This window comes from Dendrobates tinctorius, unplaced genomic scaffold, assembly GCF_039654945.1.
Source record: "Dendrobates tinctorius isolate UK_male_01 unplaced genomic scaffold, ASM3965494v1 ptg000020l, whole genome shotgun sequence".
NCBI classification, from domain to species: Eukaryota; Metazoa; Chordata; class Amphibia; order Anura; family Dendrobatidae; genus Dendrobates; species Dendrobates tinctorius.
The window spans coordinates 23,459,851-23,477,487 of NW_027361688.1; the positions used below are offsets into that span (position 1 = coordinate 23,459,851).

At 41.8% G+C, this 17,637-nt stretch overlaps 2 protein-coding genes and 1 long non-coding RNA gene across 7 annotated transcripts in view; 2 read left to right on the forward strand and 1 right to left on the reverse strand.

Moving 5' to 3' along the window:
* CNOT8 (CCR4-NOT transcription complex subunit 8) overlaps window positions 1-11,222 on the reverse strand; it is a 39,075-nt gene extending 27,853 nt beyond the window's left edge. For 3 of the 5 annotated variants that reach the window (XR_012230743.1, XR_012230742.1, XM_073567890.1), the window contains exons 1-2: window positions 10,955-11,171; window positions 208-414 (exon numbers count right to left, since the gene is read on the reverse strand). Coding sequence is in view for 3 of the 5 variants with exons in the window: in XM_073567890.1 (XP_073423991.1) it covers window positions 208-324 (117 nt within the window). In the remaining 2 variants the exon portion in view is untranslated. Of the gene's footprint in view, window positions 1-207; window positions 415-2,390; window positions 2,476-10,954; window positions 11,172-11,202 lie in introns of those variants that run through there. The other 2 variants (XM_073567892.1, XM_073567891.1) reach the window with 2 other exon arrangements.
* LOC141083160 (uncharacterized) lies at window positions 6,213-6,670 on the forward strand. The gene is made up of 3 exons (XR_012230655.1): window positions 6,213-6,324; window positions 6,405-6,477; window positions 6,561-6,670. It is a non-coding gene; the product is annotated as an uncharacterized lncRNA (long non-coding RNA).
* Window positions 11,223-17,370: 6,148 nt separating the features above from the next.
* Window positions 17,371-17,637, forward strand: part of FAXDC2 (fatty acid hydroxylase domain containing 2) — a 40,968-nt gene continuing 40,701 nt past the window's right edge. The window contains exon 1 of the mRNA XM_073567898.1: window positions 17,371-17,484. The gene's annotated coding sequence lies outside the window, so the exon portion shown is untranslated. The remainder of the gene's footprint in view (window positions 17,485-17,637) is intronic.

The following is a 17,637-nucleotide window of genomic DNA, read 5'->3' on the forward strand; positions in this document are numbered from 1 at the left end:
GAGAAGTGGTGAGTTCTCCTTCAATGGAAGTCTTCAAACAGAGGCTGGACAGACATCTAACTGGGATGATTTAGCGAATCCTGCTTTGAGCAGGGGGTTGGACCAGATGGCCCAGGAGGTCCCTTCCAACTCTACGATTCTATGATTCTATGATTCTATGACCCATCACTATGTGAAGACCAGGAGAAGTGATCCTATAGCACTCACCATTGCGATGTATCCATATGTGCGGACAAGCTCTCTGATCTTGCGCATCTCCTCCTCTAGGTTCACTGCCCAAACCTCACAGATCACTTGACTGTTGTCCACCACGGCCGCCGGCATCGTGATCGGATGTGGAGCAATTTTTGGGCGATGACTTGGAAAGACCGAGGCAGGAAGAGGCTCGTTCTGGACAGAGGGAGGGTTTTACACCTGTGTGTTTAATGGAGAGATTAATTACACAAAGTTCTAGGAATCTAAATGATTTGGGGAGCTTTCATCTGATGCATGTAAAACGCTGCTTACTTATGACTAAGGCCTGTTTCACACTTCCGTTTTTGTGTCCGCCAAACGGATCCGTTTCCGTTTTTTTGACGGAAACTGATGCAAACGGATCCGTTTTTTTAAAAACGGATCCGTTTTTTTGACGGATCCGCGGTAACCGTAATGGAAGTCTATGGGACAAAAAAAACGGATCCTGCAAAAAATGGCGGATCCGTTTTTTTACGGAAAACAACGGATTTTGACGGATTTGAAAAAACGGAAGTGTGAAACAGGCCTAAGTATATACCAAAGTTAGTCCAAAAAATTATTTAGTCTGGCACTTCAAAACACGCATCACAAAAAAACTATTTTCGGACATATATTAAATTAGCCAAAATATGAAGAGATCTAGTGGAAATTTTAAAAGAATCATATTTTATTAATACATATAAAACCAGTTTAAAAGATGAACAAAAATGTCCAGTAGAAGGCGCTCAATCCCCTAACAACAATAAAGTCACATAAAGATACTATGATGTCACATATGGATTGATCATAAAGCAAACAAGATAATCGATAAAAAGCATTATACCATATTTCAAAATATAAATGGTATGCCAGACAAGCAGTAAGTTCAATAAAAGTGAAAACATGTATATAAAATATATAATCGCAGCGGTATCATGACAATTATGTCTAAGTACCTATGGCGAAGAACCAAAACTAAACTGCAAAAGTGACTGGAAATACTGGGGTCTCCGGAAGAAGCTAGGTGTAAAACGCGCGTTGGGGGTGGAGGAGGCTGCGCCACCCACAGTCACTTCTGTCCACTGTGCTCAGGTATTGTTACCGATTGATTGCAAACGTTATTATTTCCAGTCACTTTTGCAGTTTAGTTTTGGGTCTTCACCATAGGTACTTAGACATAATTGTCATGATACCGCTGTGATTATATATTTTATATACATGTTTTCACTTTTATTGAACTTACTGCTTGTCTGGCATACCATTTATATTTTGAAATATGGTATAATGCTTATAGTTATTGATTATCTTGTTAGCTTTATGATCAATCCATATGTAACATCATAGTATCTTTATGTGACTTTACTGTTAGGGGATTGAGCGCCTCCTACTGGACATTTTTGTTCATCCTTTTAAACTGGTTTTATATGTATTAATAAAATATGATTCTTTTAAAATTTCCACTGGATCTCTTCATATTTCGGCTAATTTAATATATAAGTCCGGAAATTGTTTTTTTTGTGTTACTTATGACTAATAATGGATGTTACTCCACTAAGGTGAACCTGTAGACAGCTCCATGCCATCTCAACCATAGGCAGCAAGAAATGTAGACAGCCTGCTGCAATACAGGATGATAAGGTAAAGCAGAGAAAACATAACTTAAAGAGATATGACAGTTTTGAAAAACTCCTGTAGTTTGTGGAATTTGTTTTTTATTTTTCACTGTGCTTTACTCACCCTCCCCGGATCAGCATGATTCTCCGCCGCTGCTCCCAGTGTTATTGTGTGTCACATCAACAGCACTGCAGCCAATAACTGATCTCCTGCAGCGCCGTCGATGCAACATCAATCCTTCATATACAAACTGGGAGCAGTGGCAAAGTCTCAGCTACAGAGCTGAGGAGGATGAATAACGCGCAAGTTTTTAAAAACAAGCTAAAACCAGGGCTTAAAACAAATAAATTACAATATACACGGGCGCTACCTAGCTATAAAAAATAGCTCAGATGCAGCAGGTAGGGAGACAGGGCTGTGTCGGTTCCTGTTTGAAACTAAAAACTGTAGAATTGTATACCTTACCGCGCTATACTGAGCAGGTGTATGGGACCAACAAGGTCTATAGTAGACAAAATACCAGAGGGGGGGAGAAAGAGTGGAGATTATAGACCAATACTTACTGTTAAATGGAGTATTAATAACATATTCTTAGTGATTTTAAGGCGTTTATCTAGCAGATGCCTCGCCCGTGATGTTGTATTCGTAATTTCTTGTAGTAGTCAGTGACACTGATGAGGGAATATATTGATAGAATTAGATTATCAATAATGTAAAAATCTAAACTGTAAGTTAGTGGGTTGACTATACTCACTACAGTTTTCTGAATGTTGCTATTTCCTTCAGATGGGTACCGTAGTGCTTACTAACAGCTCATTTTCACGGTGCTGAACAGATGGAATTAGATATAATTAATACAAGTGACTGTGATAATATGACACAGTAGTAAAAGTGCCTCTCCACTTACTTCTATTCGTGTGGAAGACGTGAACAGGAGCAGTATCCTCCTTTATAATGGAGTTTTTTTATGATGTTGCAATTTCCTTCAGATGGGTACCATAGTACTTATTGGCAGCCCATTGGTACAGTGCTAAACAGGTAGAATTAGATATGGTTAATACTGTGATAGTATGGCTCAGCTGTAAAAAATGCCTCTCCACTTACTTATATTGATATGAAAGAGGTAAACAGGACCAGTGTCCCCTCATGTAGGCATTGTAATGGAGTTTCTGGCTGAAACTGCTTCTTTCACTGATGGAGTGCTTATAGTAATCCCTGCTGGCTGAATAGAGTAGGAGCAAGGTTGGCTAGTTCTATCAGGCACTATAGAAAAAAAAATAAATAACATAGATCGCTTAATATAGTAATGTTAAAGTGATCAGTTAGCCCAATTAGGGCTTTTTGATCTAACTTACTTGTGCCGTTTGCTGAGTACTCTGATCTGCCCAGATGATAGCTGTGGCGAAATGTTTGCTGTGCGCGGGGAAGATGAGACTGCACCGCACGTAGCGAGGGAGCGGGTGAACGCTAGGCACCTCGTGTGCTCCGGCCGGAAGCAGCAGCGAGGACGCGGCGTGATAGGGGGGCGGAGCTCTGTGACGTCACAAGCTTGAAAAAAGGACGGGTGCGCAGAGTGCACAAACCAACGCGTTTCGAGGGTGGCTACCCTCTTCGTCAGGGCTGTGATGCGTGTCTGTCAGCCCGTCCTTATATATGGGGTCACCCAGCTGCAGCCAATCATCCTTAGAACAGACTGTGGTTCTATAATACCCCTGCTTAATATTAATGGGTCAGGTGGGTTGTAGCAGTTTTTACATTGTAAAATGACTGCTCAGTTATTAAACGTGGATTTTATAACCAATCGTGCTCATATATTAAAACTTAACTTTTAATTTTGATGAATTCAATAAACATACATCAATCTCATCTGTCTATTAAAAAATAGGACATATAAAACAAACAGAATTTTTTTAAAATAGAATATTGTGTATATGTTTTATTAATAAATAAAAGCGATACCTCCCTCGTACATTATTAAAAAGTGAATAATGCGGCTTAATGTATAAGGGTAAACAAAAAATGGGGTAAATGTGTATATGTATATTATATTAATTAATAAAAACAATACCTCCCTCGTTCATTATTAAGAAGTAGGATATAATATAAAAGAAGGGGGGGGGGGTTCATTATTATGACCAGGAACTAAAAAACTCGGGAGGTTAAAAGATTGTAATAGACTCCCTGTAACAGGGGAAGCGGAAAGGGGAGGTTGGGAATAGTAAAAGGAGGGGGGGGGGGGGGTTGATACTCCCAACTTGGTTAAAAAGCATGTAGCTCGATCTCATAATTTAGACCTTTCGGAGCCAGGCTAGAGAGGGTAAAAATCCATTTGGATTCGACCCTGGACATGGCTTTCAAAAAATTTCCCTTTCTGGGGTTCTGTGGGACCACCTGGATTCCACAATAGGATACCCCCTTATAGGATTGGGTGTGCTTGTCTAAAAAATGACGTGATAAAGGATGACCTTTAAATCCTTTCTTAATATTATCCAAATGTTCCTTTATTCTATCCATCAGCCGTCTTTTAGTTATATAATATATAGGGGACTTATTGCCCACGCATCCCAGATTTGTGTACACTAGAGCCCAAAATCTTGGACTTCTGGTGGCACCTACTACAAAAGCCACCAAATCGACATCAAGGCCATCCCTACGCCAATCACTTATCACCAACCAGAATATCCCGTTGTCTGGTTTTTTGACATGTGGGAGATGTTCGTGTTGCAAAAAAACAATGACACAAAGGAAACTACATGCTTCCTTCTTAGATATGACCAATAATGAGTTCACTATTAGAGATATAATAAAGTGTCAAACAAAGGGAGTGATATACATACTCAGGTGCCCTTGCAATAAAATATATGTAGGTAGAACTAAAAGACGGCTGATGGATAGAATAAAGGAACATTTGGATAATATTAAGAAAGGATTTAAAGGTCATCCTTTATCACGTCATTTTTTAGACAAGCACAACCAATCCTATAAGGGGGTATCCTATTGTGGAATCCAGGTGGTCCCACAGAACCCCAGAAAGGGAAATTTTTTGAAAGCCATGTCCGGGGTCGAATCCAAATGGATTTTTACCCTCGATAGCCTGGATCCGAAAGGTCTAAATTATGAGATCGAGCTACATGCTTTTTAACCAAGTTGGGAGTATCAACCCCCCCCCCCCTCCTTTTACTATTCCCAACCTCCCCTTTCCGCTTCCCCTGTTACAGGGAGTCTATTACAATCTTTTAACCTCCCGAGTTTTTTAGTTCCTGGTCATAATAATGAACCCCCCCCTTCTTTTATATTATATCCTACTTCTTAATAATGAACGAGGGAGGTATTGTTTTTATTAATTAATATAATATACATATACACATTTACCCCATTTTTTGTTTACCCTTATACATTAAGCCGCATTATTCACTTTTTAATAATGTACGAGGGAGGTATCGCTTTTATTTATTTATTAATAAAACATACATATACACAATATTCTATTTAAAAAAAATTCTGTTTGTTTTATATGTTCTATTTTTTAATAGACAGATGAGATTGATGTATGTTTATTGAATTCATCAAAATTAAAAGTTAAGTTTTAATATATGAGCACGATTGGTTATAAAATCCACGTTTAATAACTGAGCAGTCATTTTACAATGTAAAAACTGCTACAACCCACCTGACCCATTAATATTAAGCAGGGGTATTATAGAACCACAGTCTGTTCTAAGGATGATTGGCTGCAGCTGGGTGACCCCATATATAAGGACGGGCTGACAGACACGCATCACAGCCCTGACGAAGAGGGTAGCCACCCTCGAAACGCGTTGGTTTGTGCACTCTGCGCACCCGTCCTTTTTTCAAGCTTGTGACGTCACAGAGCTCCGCCCCCCTATCACGCCGCGTCCTCGCTGCTGCTTCCGGCCGGAGCACACGAGGTGCCTAGCGTTCACCCGCTCCCTCGCTACGTGCGGTGCAGTCTCATCTTCCCCGCGCACAGCAAACATTTCGCCACAGCTATCATCTGGGAAGATCAGAGTACTCAGCAAACGGCACAAGTAAGTTAGATCAAAAAGCCCTAATTGGGCTAACTGATCACTTTAACATTACTATATTAAGCGATCTATGTTATTTATTTTTTTTTCTATAGTGCCTGATAGAACTAGCCAACCTTGCTCCTACTCTATTCAGCCAGCAGGGATTACTATAAGCACTCCATCAGTGAAAGAAGCAGTTTCAGCCAGAAACTCCATTACAATGCCTACATGAGGGGACACTGGTCCTGTTTACCTCTTTCATATCAATATAAGTAAGTGGAGAGGCATTTTTTACAGCTGAGCCATACTATCACAGTATTAACCATATCTAATTCTACCTGTTTAGCACTGTACCAATGGGCTGCCAATAAGTACTATGGTACCCATCTGAAGGAAATTGCAACATCATAAAAAAACTCCATTATAAAGGAGGATACTGCTCCTGTTCACGTCTTCCACACGAATAGAAGTAAGTGGAGAGGCACTTTTACTACTGTGTCATATTATCACAGTCACTTGTATTAATTATATCTAATTCCATCTGTTCAGCACCGTGAAAATGAGCTGTTAGTAAGCACTACGGTACCCATCTGAAGGAAATAGCAACATTCAGAAAACTGTAGTGAGTATAGTCAACCCACTAACTTACAGTTTAGATTTTTACATTATTGATAATCTAATTCTATCAATATATTCCCTCATCAGTGTCACTGACTACTACAAGAAATTACGAATACAACATCACGGGCGAGGCATCTGCTAGATAAACGCCTTAAAATCACTAAGAATATGTTATTAATACTCCATTTAACAGTAAGTATTGGTCTATAATCTCCACCCTTTCTCCCCCCCTCTGGTATTTTGTCTACTATAGACCTTGTTGGTCCCATACACCTGCTCAGTATAGCGCGGTAAGGTATACAATTCTACAGTTTTAAAAACCAGGGCTTCCTGAAACCCTGTAAACTGAGAGCGTGATACAGGGAGAAGAGTACGTCCTTTCCGACTTCTCGACGTCCAACCTGGTCTGATTGACTGTTTTACATATGTGGATAAACCTGTCAATCAAGCCTGTTATGGAGAAGCAATAGGAAGCTGCCCAGCCAATGGCTATGCCTGTGAACAGGCTGCTATGCTACCAGATCCCCCTTTAAAATGTAGGCAAAAAGCAGGGGTATGACTTTCCCCAACGCCCAACAGGGAGCGATTTCACCTATGGAAGTCAGTGACTGCTTTATGGATTTGGATCTGGGTGGAAGCACCTGGCTGCTAAAATCGTGGAAGGAAAGCAGTAACCATCCTAGACGCACGAAAGCAATACTTTAAAGGAGTTTTCTGCAGGGGAAGAAAGACAGTACAGATCCAAAACAACAATCTTTAGCACTCTTTATCAGAGTCCTTTTGGCGAAAAAGGAAACTTTAAGAGGTTGTCCACTACTTTTTCATTGATGATCTATCCTTAGGATAAGTCAATGTCTGACTGGTCAAGGTCCGACACCCCCACCGACCAGCTGCTAACTGTGCACTGTCGGCGGCAGCCGCACTCAATTGCGTAGCTGGCCGCTGCAGGGTGCTACACATCTACCTCCTGTTGATTTGAATAGGAGGCGGATGTGCAGTACCCTTCGAAGGCCATTATCAGAAGACGGCCAGGTCCGCAAGTGAACACTTCTAGCCAGCGAAGGATGCCCTCACCAAAGACACCTGATCGGCGGGGGGTACCGCGTGTCGGCACCCAGCCGATGAGACTGATTACTTATCCTATGGATAGGTCATCAATGAAAAAGTAGTAGACAACCTCTTTAATTACCAATAGGAGATTGAGAATAAATATTGTGCACCTGTCGTCCTTCTCTTATGATCGCACAGATGCACAATACCAGAGTGGTGCATGCAATAAATATGGCATCGCTGTTCGCAGTAAACTCCGATGGCAAAAACAAGAGGAGCCAAATTGTCGTTTTTTTCCTAAATTCTGGCCAAAAGTGGCCAGGATTAGGAGTTAACACCCAAGACTTCAGCAAGCCTCAGTATGAGAGCTCACTCACACGAAAGTATCCATCGGATGAGTGCTATGTGATGTTTTATCAGATAGCACTGGGGCCCAATGTTATAACTATGGGGCACTGCAGATCTTTTCTTTTCTAATTCATGCCAGTTCGGCATGAGAGAAAACAATAAAAATTATAATAGTAGCATGCTGTGAGTGGATCCGCAAATCGGACCCTGCACATCCACACAAGTCTATGGGTGCATGCAAAACATTAGCGAGCACTCAGATGAAATCCAATTGCTGTTCGACATCCACAGACAATGGAGAAATTCAGTTCTGTCTTCCCCTCCCTGTGCTCCAATTTTCCCATGCAATAGAATCGAATCACACTAAGCTGACACTCTGCTCAAACTCGGAAGATATCGAGCAGTGTGTCCTCAATATAATCGATCCAATTCTCTCACAGAGAAAACATACGTTTACGTGACCCCATCCTTATTGCTAAGGCCATGTTCACATGTACAGTAGTGACGGGATAAAACGTTGGCAAAAAAAGTTGAGCAGAGAGGTTTTTAGTCCGTTTTTTTTTTTTTAATACTCGATCTCTGCTGAATCCATTTTGTTTTACATTAAATCTATGGAAAACTGATCTGTTAATTAGCCATCTGTTTCATTTGTAACAGATCTGTTTTTTTGCTTATTGGATCCAGAAAGAAAAAAAAGATCCGATACTGTATCCAGTAAGAAAAAACCGGATCGGTTACAAATGAAAGAAAAACATAAGGCTAATTAATTGATCCATTTTCCTAAGACTTCAATGTTAGGAAAAAAAAAAAAAGGGGATCAGCTATTTAAAAACGGACTAAAAAGTTGGGTCTGCACAACTTTTTTTGCCAATGGATTGCTGCTGGATCTGTTCTAACAAATCACTACTGGACATCTGAACACAGTCTCATAGAAACTCAGCCACATGTTCGGCTACCGATAACATCTTAAAGAGGGGACAAGTTTTAAACAAAAAAGAAAAAGGATCAGAAGCAGTGATGAGCGCGCAAGCTCGGATAAGGTGTTACCGAGCATGCTCATGTGCCAATAGAGTATCTTCGGCGTGCTCGAATACTATGTTTGAGTCCCCGCGGCTGCATGTCTCACGGCTGGTTGACAGCCACAACACATACAGGGACTGCCCGTTAGGTAATCCCTGCATATGTTGCGGCTGTTGAATAGACACAAGACATGCAGCCACGGGGACTCGAACATAGAGTATCTTTGGCGTGCTCAAATACCAGCATGCTCAGATAACACCTTATCCGAGCACGCTCGCTCATCACTAATCAGGAGATAGGTATAAAGTGGGGAATTTAAAACAGAAAGCAAAAATTGCAGACTTGCTTATTTGTGTATGGACTACCTAACCATACCCATATAAGAAGGTGGGACTCTGAGGACTGTATACTGACACTGATTACTCTGCAAGCAGGTAAACCTTAGAAAAAGTCTCCTGCATGGGACTTCTGCCCCTGGGAGAAGTTGGTTCCTGCAGGAGCTTTCCATCGGCAATTAAGATTACCGGTATTTAGGGCAGCACTTATTTATAACATAGAAATTACTTAACAGTACATCAAGATTCCTCAACTCCTTCCTCCTGTCTTCTGCATAAATATGACACATGGGGGGCGAGGCCTAGCCTAACCCTCCTAAGAGGAAAGGATTTGGGGAGTTGGCAGGACCACCCACACTTTGCCAGGTTCACTATAACTTATGTTATAAAGTATATTGCAGACTTCTGATTTTGCGTCACAAACGCACTGAATCTATGAAGAGGTGTCTGCCTTTAAATGAATGACGGACACATCTTTGGGGGGCTTTTGATGAAAGAAAACATCAAATACCAGTCTTGATTAATTACCCCCCTACCAGCCTTTATTTCTGTTCTATACAGAAAAAAAAATCACAACACATAAACATGCCAGCATATGAGCAGTCATATCGTTGGCCCTCTACTCATCAGTCAACTAAAAGGCACAACGATGCCCGAACCGACCAAGGGTCTCCTAATTCAACAAGCGATTTTGGATCAGGAAACATGCCGTTGGTCTGGACATTGAGGTCCGTACAGCGATAGGAGTGACCGTGTTTTGGGGAGAATGCTCTGCTGGACCTCATCAGTAGGTATCTCAAGTATAGGGGGTATTCCACTTGAAGGAATGTGGACCCCAAACACTCTAATACCTAATATAACAGACATAGCAGGTACTCACCCTCCCCCACTCCAGCGCCGGTTTCTTGCAGCTGATGTAACATTACATTGGTTGCAGCGGTGATGCGCACTGTTAATCACTGAGCTCACAGGCTTGTGCCGTTTACCGTCATGCATGCTATTGACATGATGTTACCGCTGCAGCCGGTACACAGAGACAGGGGCTGCAAAGGGAGCCAGAGCCCGATCCGGGGGTGAGCAAGTACCTTCTGGCTGGAGCAGTGAAGTCATGGCGCCACCATACATCACCGTTACAGCAAGGTTTGTGTACAGGCCACAGAAGTGTAAAGCGGCCGCAGGTCTCCTGACCCAGACTTAAAGGGGGCTGTCTGGCCTAAAGCTTGTAGGGTGAGGCCAGACCACCTCCAACAGCCTGAGAGGCATATACACAGACACGATCCGTGGTGGGCGAACCAGCGCCGGACTCGGAGGGGTACACACTGGGTCCACTTCTGTAACGTTAAAAAAAAAAACCCTTTAAATATATAGTGAACGATTATGGCGGGAAACCATCTTTAAAGGAGCTTTCCACAAACAGCGTCTTTAATTATAAACTTAGTAATAGTCACCCTCCCCCGGTCCTGTGCTGGTCATCCATCACTGTCTACAGCCTGTGACCACTGCAGCCAATCACTGTGATGCCTACATGGGCACATCCAGTATAAGGAGTCCCGCCGCTTAGGGCCCACATCTGGCTGATGTCACTGTGAAGGTGACATCATGGCGGGATACAGCACAAAACATACATACAGATATCCTACAGGCCACCAATATGGAGCCTGAGCCCTGTACAGCCAGCGCAGCGCCATCTGCAGGCCACACACAGGCCTACACACCGGGCCTCACCTCCCGAGCTCTGTCCTGAACCGCCGCGCAGACGTTTCTCTATCGACCTCTCTATGGTTCCGCCCGCTGCTGCTAACTGCCCGGCTGCTCCAGCTCGTCGTCTCTATGGTGCAGAAGGAGGAGTAAAAAAAAACAGCAGACAGCCGCGTACCGTACAGCGAGGCGCGCGCGTGCACACACACACGGTCGTGAGCATGCGTACAGCAGAGAAAGCGCGTCCCGATCACGGCGCAGGCGCAGTTCTTTACCTGACGCAATTTAGATTGCGCATGCGTGTAGAATTGTGAGCGCTGCCGGGCAACATGAAGGAAATGGCCGAACGTTATCATTGTGACTGTGAGACTGTGACTGTATAGCGCCATCTGGTGCTCAAAAATACAATACCCAAATACAGTACAATCTCATACCAAAATAATGCCTCCTAAATAGCCAGTGCGACATAAAGGTGGTAATAACCCCTCAGACCTTAAAGGGATTTACACTTCTTTAATGGGTCTGGGGTGGTGGAGGAAATAAAAAAAAACCCCTATACTCACTACAGTGCCCCCCCACTGGTCTCCAGAGTGGAAGTTGTCAGGTGGTCTTCGCAGCCAATCAGTGGAGAGTTGGGTGTTGATTGGCTGCAGTGGTCCCAACTGGATGGTAATGTCAATGCAGGGGTACAGTACTGATGTCGGCGGTTCGGCGCCAGCCTGAGAGGTAAGTATAGGTTTTTTTTTAATTATTTACACCACTCCGAGAAATGGACAACCATTTATAGGTCTGAGCAAATGTTTTTTTCATTGTCATATTTATCTCCCACAGGCCCGCCCCGGGGCACGAGCAATCATTAACTCAAAACTGAAAATGAAGATTACACAAGAACCACAAGCCAGATTTCATCACCAGGTATCATTGTAATCAGTATAGCGGCGCTGATGTCACATTGATGCTGCAGCCAATCACTGAGCTCAGCAGCAATGAGTGACTTATGTCAGAGCAGCCGAGCTCATCGTTTGGCTGCAGTGCTGTTGTTGTGATGTCTGATTGCAACTAAGGCAGAACCTGATTGCGCTGAGCTCACTGATTGGCTGCAGCGCTGTAGATGTGACATTGACGCTGCAGACAGTGACAGACACTTGGGAGATTTATTTGGAGTGGCCATGTTCACTGTGGCTGGCCACGAGGCCTAAGCTCAGGTCGCCTGCGGTGAGCCAACGGGCGCAGGATTTTGAGAGCAGAGCTTCTGACGACTGACCAGTCCATGTATCTTGATATTGAGCATTATCTTACAGGATACACACAGATAATGTAGAAAAATATAAATAATGACTACAAGAAAAACTCTGATTTACAATTAATAACATACCTTTAGACTCTATTCACGCTGTGTTAATCTATCTATACGCTGGGAAAACCCTCTGCTTATGTTAATCTAATAAATAGACCCCATTCGTCAGATATAACAAGTATATGACAGGTTTCTGTTTTTCTTTTTAATTTATGGATTAAGAATGTATGTATGGAATTGCATTTCCCAGACTAACATTGCACAAGTAATGCTTAGAGCCTGTCTTTCCCTGCCTCCTGCTGGTGATAGGTGTCTCCCTGCCAGCTCTTACAAGCAGGAGGCAGGGAGACAGGCTGAAGCTACGTCACATGGGACACATCAGAGACTCTGCACACAACACTCACAGCTAATGCAGAGAAACAGACTCACTGACTATATCACTTCTCTCTCATATTATATAGCTGACATCTGCCTCTAACATCGGCAATTGGTGTGTGAGCTGATCGCTGATGTTAACCTCTTAAATGCTGCTATCAATCACTGCCCCGCATGTTAGTTTCGGAGCCCAACAACTCCCCCGCGTCGTGATGGCAGGGAGTTGATCGATAGCTGTGTCTGGGGAGGCTGAAGTCTCCCATGCTTGTGGCTGGGCGTCATAGGAGAATGACATCTTTACTATACACAGCAATGCAGAGTCAAGTCCCCTAAGGAGACTAACAAATAAAATAAAGGCATTAATATAGTAAAATACTTATACATGTTTGGTATTTCCATAATTGTACTGACCTGGAGAATCCTGTTAACAGGTCATTTACAGTACGTTGATATCGGCAGGTTTGGCCATCATTAGTCTAATGTATAAGGGGGCCTTCATAATTTTGCCTCACATTTTTTTGCTCTACAATTTTGCTTCACATTTTTGCCTCAGATATTTATCTTACATTTTATGTCTCCACATTTTTGCCTCTCATTTTTACCTTTTATTTTTGCCTCATATTTTTTGCCCCCACATTGTTACCTCATTCTTTTCCTCAAATTTTACCTATTTTTTTTACCTGTCATTTTTGGCTCCACATCATTACCTCATTTTTTACCTCACATTTTTTGCCTGCATATTTTTGTTTTACGGTTTTATCTTGCATTTTTTCCCTCACATTTTACCTCACATTTTTGCTTTACATTTTGACCTTACATTTTATCTCACATTTTTTGCCTCCATATTTTTGCCTCTGATTTTTACCTTATCTTTTTTGCCTCACATTGTTACCCCATTTTCTGCCTCACATTTTACCTCACATTTTTTGCCTCCATATTTTTGCCTTACATTTTTATCTCATATTTTTACCTCACATTTATGCCTCCATATTTTTGCCTCTCATTTTTATCTCATATTTTTACCTCACATTTATGCCTCCATATTTTTGCCTCTCATTTTTATCTCATATTTTTACCTCACATTTTTTGCCTCCATATTTTTGCCTTACATTTTTATCTCATATTTTTACCTCACATTTATGCCTCCATATTTTTGCCTCTCATTTTTATCTCATATTTTTCGCTTCCACATTGTTAACCTCATTCTTTGCCTGACATTTTTTACCTGTCATTATTGGCTGCACATTGAAACCTCATTTTTTGCCTCACATTTTTTCTTTACATTTTTATCTCACATTTTTACCTCACATTTTACCTCACATTTTTGCTTTACATTTTTTCTTTACATTTTTACCTCACATTTTTGCCTTACATTTTATCTCACATTTTTACCTCACATTTTTTGCCTCCATATTTTTGCCTTACATTTTATCTCACATTTTTACCTCACATTTTTTCCCTCCATATTTTTGCCTTACATTTTATCTCACATTTTTACCTCACATTTATGCCTCTATATTTTTGCCTCTCATTTTTACCTCATATTTTTTGCTTCCACATTGTTACCTCATTCTTTGCCTCACATTTTACTTCACATTTTTGCCTCCATATTTTTGCCTTGCATTTTTACCTGACATATTTTGCCTCCACATTTTTGCCTCCCATTTGTCCATCGCCTCCTCATTTCTCTGTGCCGTGCACTGACGAGGACATGAATTAATAATGGGAGCTGAACGATGTTCTGTTCATTATCTTATTGTGTCGCTGTATTGATTGCTAGCAGGGACTTATCTCCACAGATAGCTGATCCTGCACTTATTATCTGTGTTGTACAGTACATGTGAAATATTCAGTAACCGCGTTTCACAATGACCGAATTTTACTTCAGAAAACATTTTCTATCTCTTTCCATTGGACTTTCCTCAAGGACGTACATTGCTGTTCGATTTTTTTAACCTCTGACCCTACCCTAAGTTAGATTTCCACTATGGCACCGGATAGTAGAGTATAATCTGTACATAATCTCACTTCTACCACTACAGGACAAAATGTAATAAATGTTTTTCTTTTTGCATTTCTTTTTCCTGCAGTTTTCATTTACACACGTTGCAGTGATACTCTTACTCCTTGAGAAAGCAACCTGGCGAAACGTGCGTTGGCGTTCTGGGGTGTCATGGTAATTTTCTTTCCCTGAGATATGGTATATTGGATGTATGGTATTTATAGTGACATATCTGCTGAGGTGTCTGTATATAATTTTCTATTTAACAATCCACTTGGATTTATTTATCTAATGTAATATATATTTATTTGTTGACCCTGCTGCTGTGTTATTCCCCTTGCTAAATGTATTTTTATCTTTATGTATTAATAAAAATATGAATTTTTTTTATTATTGAATACTCCAGTATTTATTCACATTTTTCTGCAAAAGATTTATACAATTATATAGTGAATATTCACACGTTATGTGTATTGATTCTTTGTTCCTTTTTTGTCCTGGCAGAGTCTTTAGATGCAGCATGCAGCAGAGCTGAGAAAGCTAATCCCGCCCACACCAGGCTCTCTATGTACAATGTCTGTTGACAGTGAGCTGCTTATGATAGGAGGGGGCGGAGTCAGATGCCTTGGAATGCGGCAGCTAGTCACCACAATTATAATTGCCTAGTGATAAAACTTTCATTGTAAGTAAACAACAGCACACACATAAGTTACACCTCGCTGAATTCAGTCTTTTCACCACTACCTCAGATGACATATCAAAATCCTGTTGACATATTCCCTTTAAAAAAAAAAAAGAAATGTTTATTTTTGGGACGGGAGAGCCGCCAGCCAGTCCAAGCATTGCGTTGCGATCCTCATCTGAGTTGTACAGCCGCCTGTCTCTTCCCTAAAAGAGTTCTCTGCTTTCAAAAATCTCTTGACAACTGGCTGATCGTGAAATGTCCCTCTCCTGGGATCATCGGCGATCAGCTGTTATCTATACAGAACCCTGCTGGAAATGTGCCGCTTTTTAGCAGCGCCACCACAGGGGAAATTGAATATTACAATAGCTACCATTAAAATTAATAGAATGTCTGTGAAATGCAGGATAGGGCAGGTCCTTCAAAACTTTTTAACTCTGACCAAGAGATGAGGACCTTTAATTCCCTATTTGGGTCTATGAAACCTCTGAAATGAATGGAGCTCACTATTTTTTGTGCACTCTCTGCAGTTTCACATTTAATCGCCAGTTTTGCTTTGTTCTTCTATTCAAAAGAGAAAAAAAAACACACAATTCTTGAATTTCATTCAGTGACCTTTTCCCTGCATTCATTGTATTCTGTGGGATACTCGTGCCTGGAAGGATTATCATGAGATCTTGGCATGTAGCAAAGGCGGTTAGAGCAAGGAACTAGAACTGCTCTCAACTCTTGCCAATGTTTCCCCTTGTTTACAGGGAATCGGTCACCAAGTTTTTTCCTACCCCATATGAAAGCAGCAAAGGGGCAGAGAACCTGATTCCAGTGATACAGTATGTCACTTAATAGGCTGCTTGCTGCAGTTTTTTTTTTTCAAATAAAATCACTGTTTTATCTGCTGCAGTCCTCTAAATGCTGAGCTCTGCATAACCCCACCCACACCACTGATTGGCAGCTTTCTGTGTACTCTGCCATAAAGCTACCAATCAGTGGTGGGGGCGGGGCTCTACAAAGCTCATGAATATGGAGGGTTACATGGCAGCAGATTTACTAGTCCTTTAGTGATAATCTGCTGATAAAACAAGGATATTATCTAAACTACTGCAAGTAGTCCAGTAAGTGACACATTGCTGGAATCAGGGTCTGTGTCTCTACATTATGCTGCTCTCAGATTAGGTAGCAGAAGCCTGGTGACAGATTCCCTTTACGGTCCTGTAGTCTTAAAAGTATATATAATTCGCTGTCTCAGTATTGCTTACACATTTATCACCTTCATCCGTGGCATCTTGTCTGCGCTGAACCATTACGCACATCTATAGTCAATGAAAGAGAATGTAGAAGATTAAAAAAAACTGGCTTCTTCTATAAATAGCGCCACCCTGACCTATAGGTTGAGTCTGATATTGCAACTGAGGTGCATTGAAGTGAATGTAGATGAGCTGCAATATCACACACTGTGTTGGGACAGATGACTGTCAGACTCAGTTGATTTTGTCAGGTCTCGACAACCATCTAATGTTTATGGGGGTCTCCTAACCCTTTTTCACCGGCAGATGCTAGGTTGGGCACAGTGAATCAGTCTTTGGCAGCCCCGTTGACAATGAAGGCACATCTTCCGCTCCATTCAGACTGTACACTTCAGAGCCCCATTATCGGGATCGGTGGGATCCTCAGTGATCGGCGGGATCCTCAGTGATCGGTGGGATCCTCAGTGGTCAGAAAGGTATCACCTGTCCTGCTACTTTGGGCTGGAGATAAGCCACCGCCAGAAATGTCTGGCAGCAGCTCGCTGTAGGAAAAACATGGATGTTTGATGGAGCCTAGTGTACACGTTTGTGAGCGGCTCGGGAGAAATAGCTGTCGATCAAGTGACAACCATATTTTCAAGAGGAGATTTGTGCGCGGAGACCTGATTTCTATCGTAGCAAGGTCAGAATGATTGATGATAAATTACGACACCGGTGAGAAGAAATGACTATCTTGTACGAATGAGACATGCTGCAATTAAACACTGTCCCTTTAAGAGGTGTTCTCCAGTTTTATGCTAAGTCAATGCACTTTGGCTCAGCATGGCGGGTAGGTGGGACTAGGATGAGGCTTGGGAGGCTGTCAAAAGAAATAACAATAAAGATCTGCAGAGAAGCCAGGCTGCTGGTCCCAGAAAGCATTGAGCCATCGAGGAAGAGCAGCCAGAGAAAGCAGGGGTAAGAGTGCAGAAAACGAAGGGGAAAGTGTTTATTGAACTTTTCACCAAAAACAAAATCAGAACTTGTGACTTAAAATGTATCAGGCAAAATACAATGGGTTATTTTTCATACTGCCGGAGTGATCTGTATTTTGCCTCGATCACTGGATTG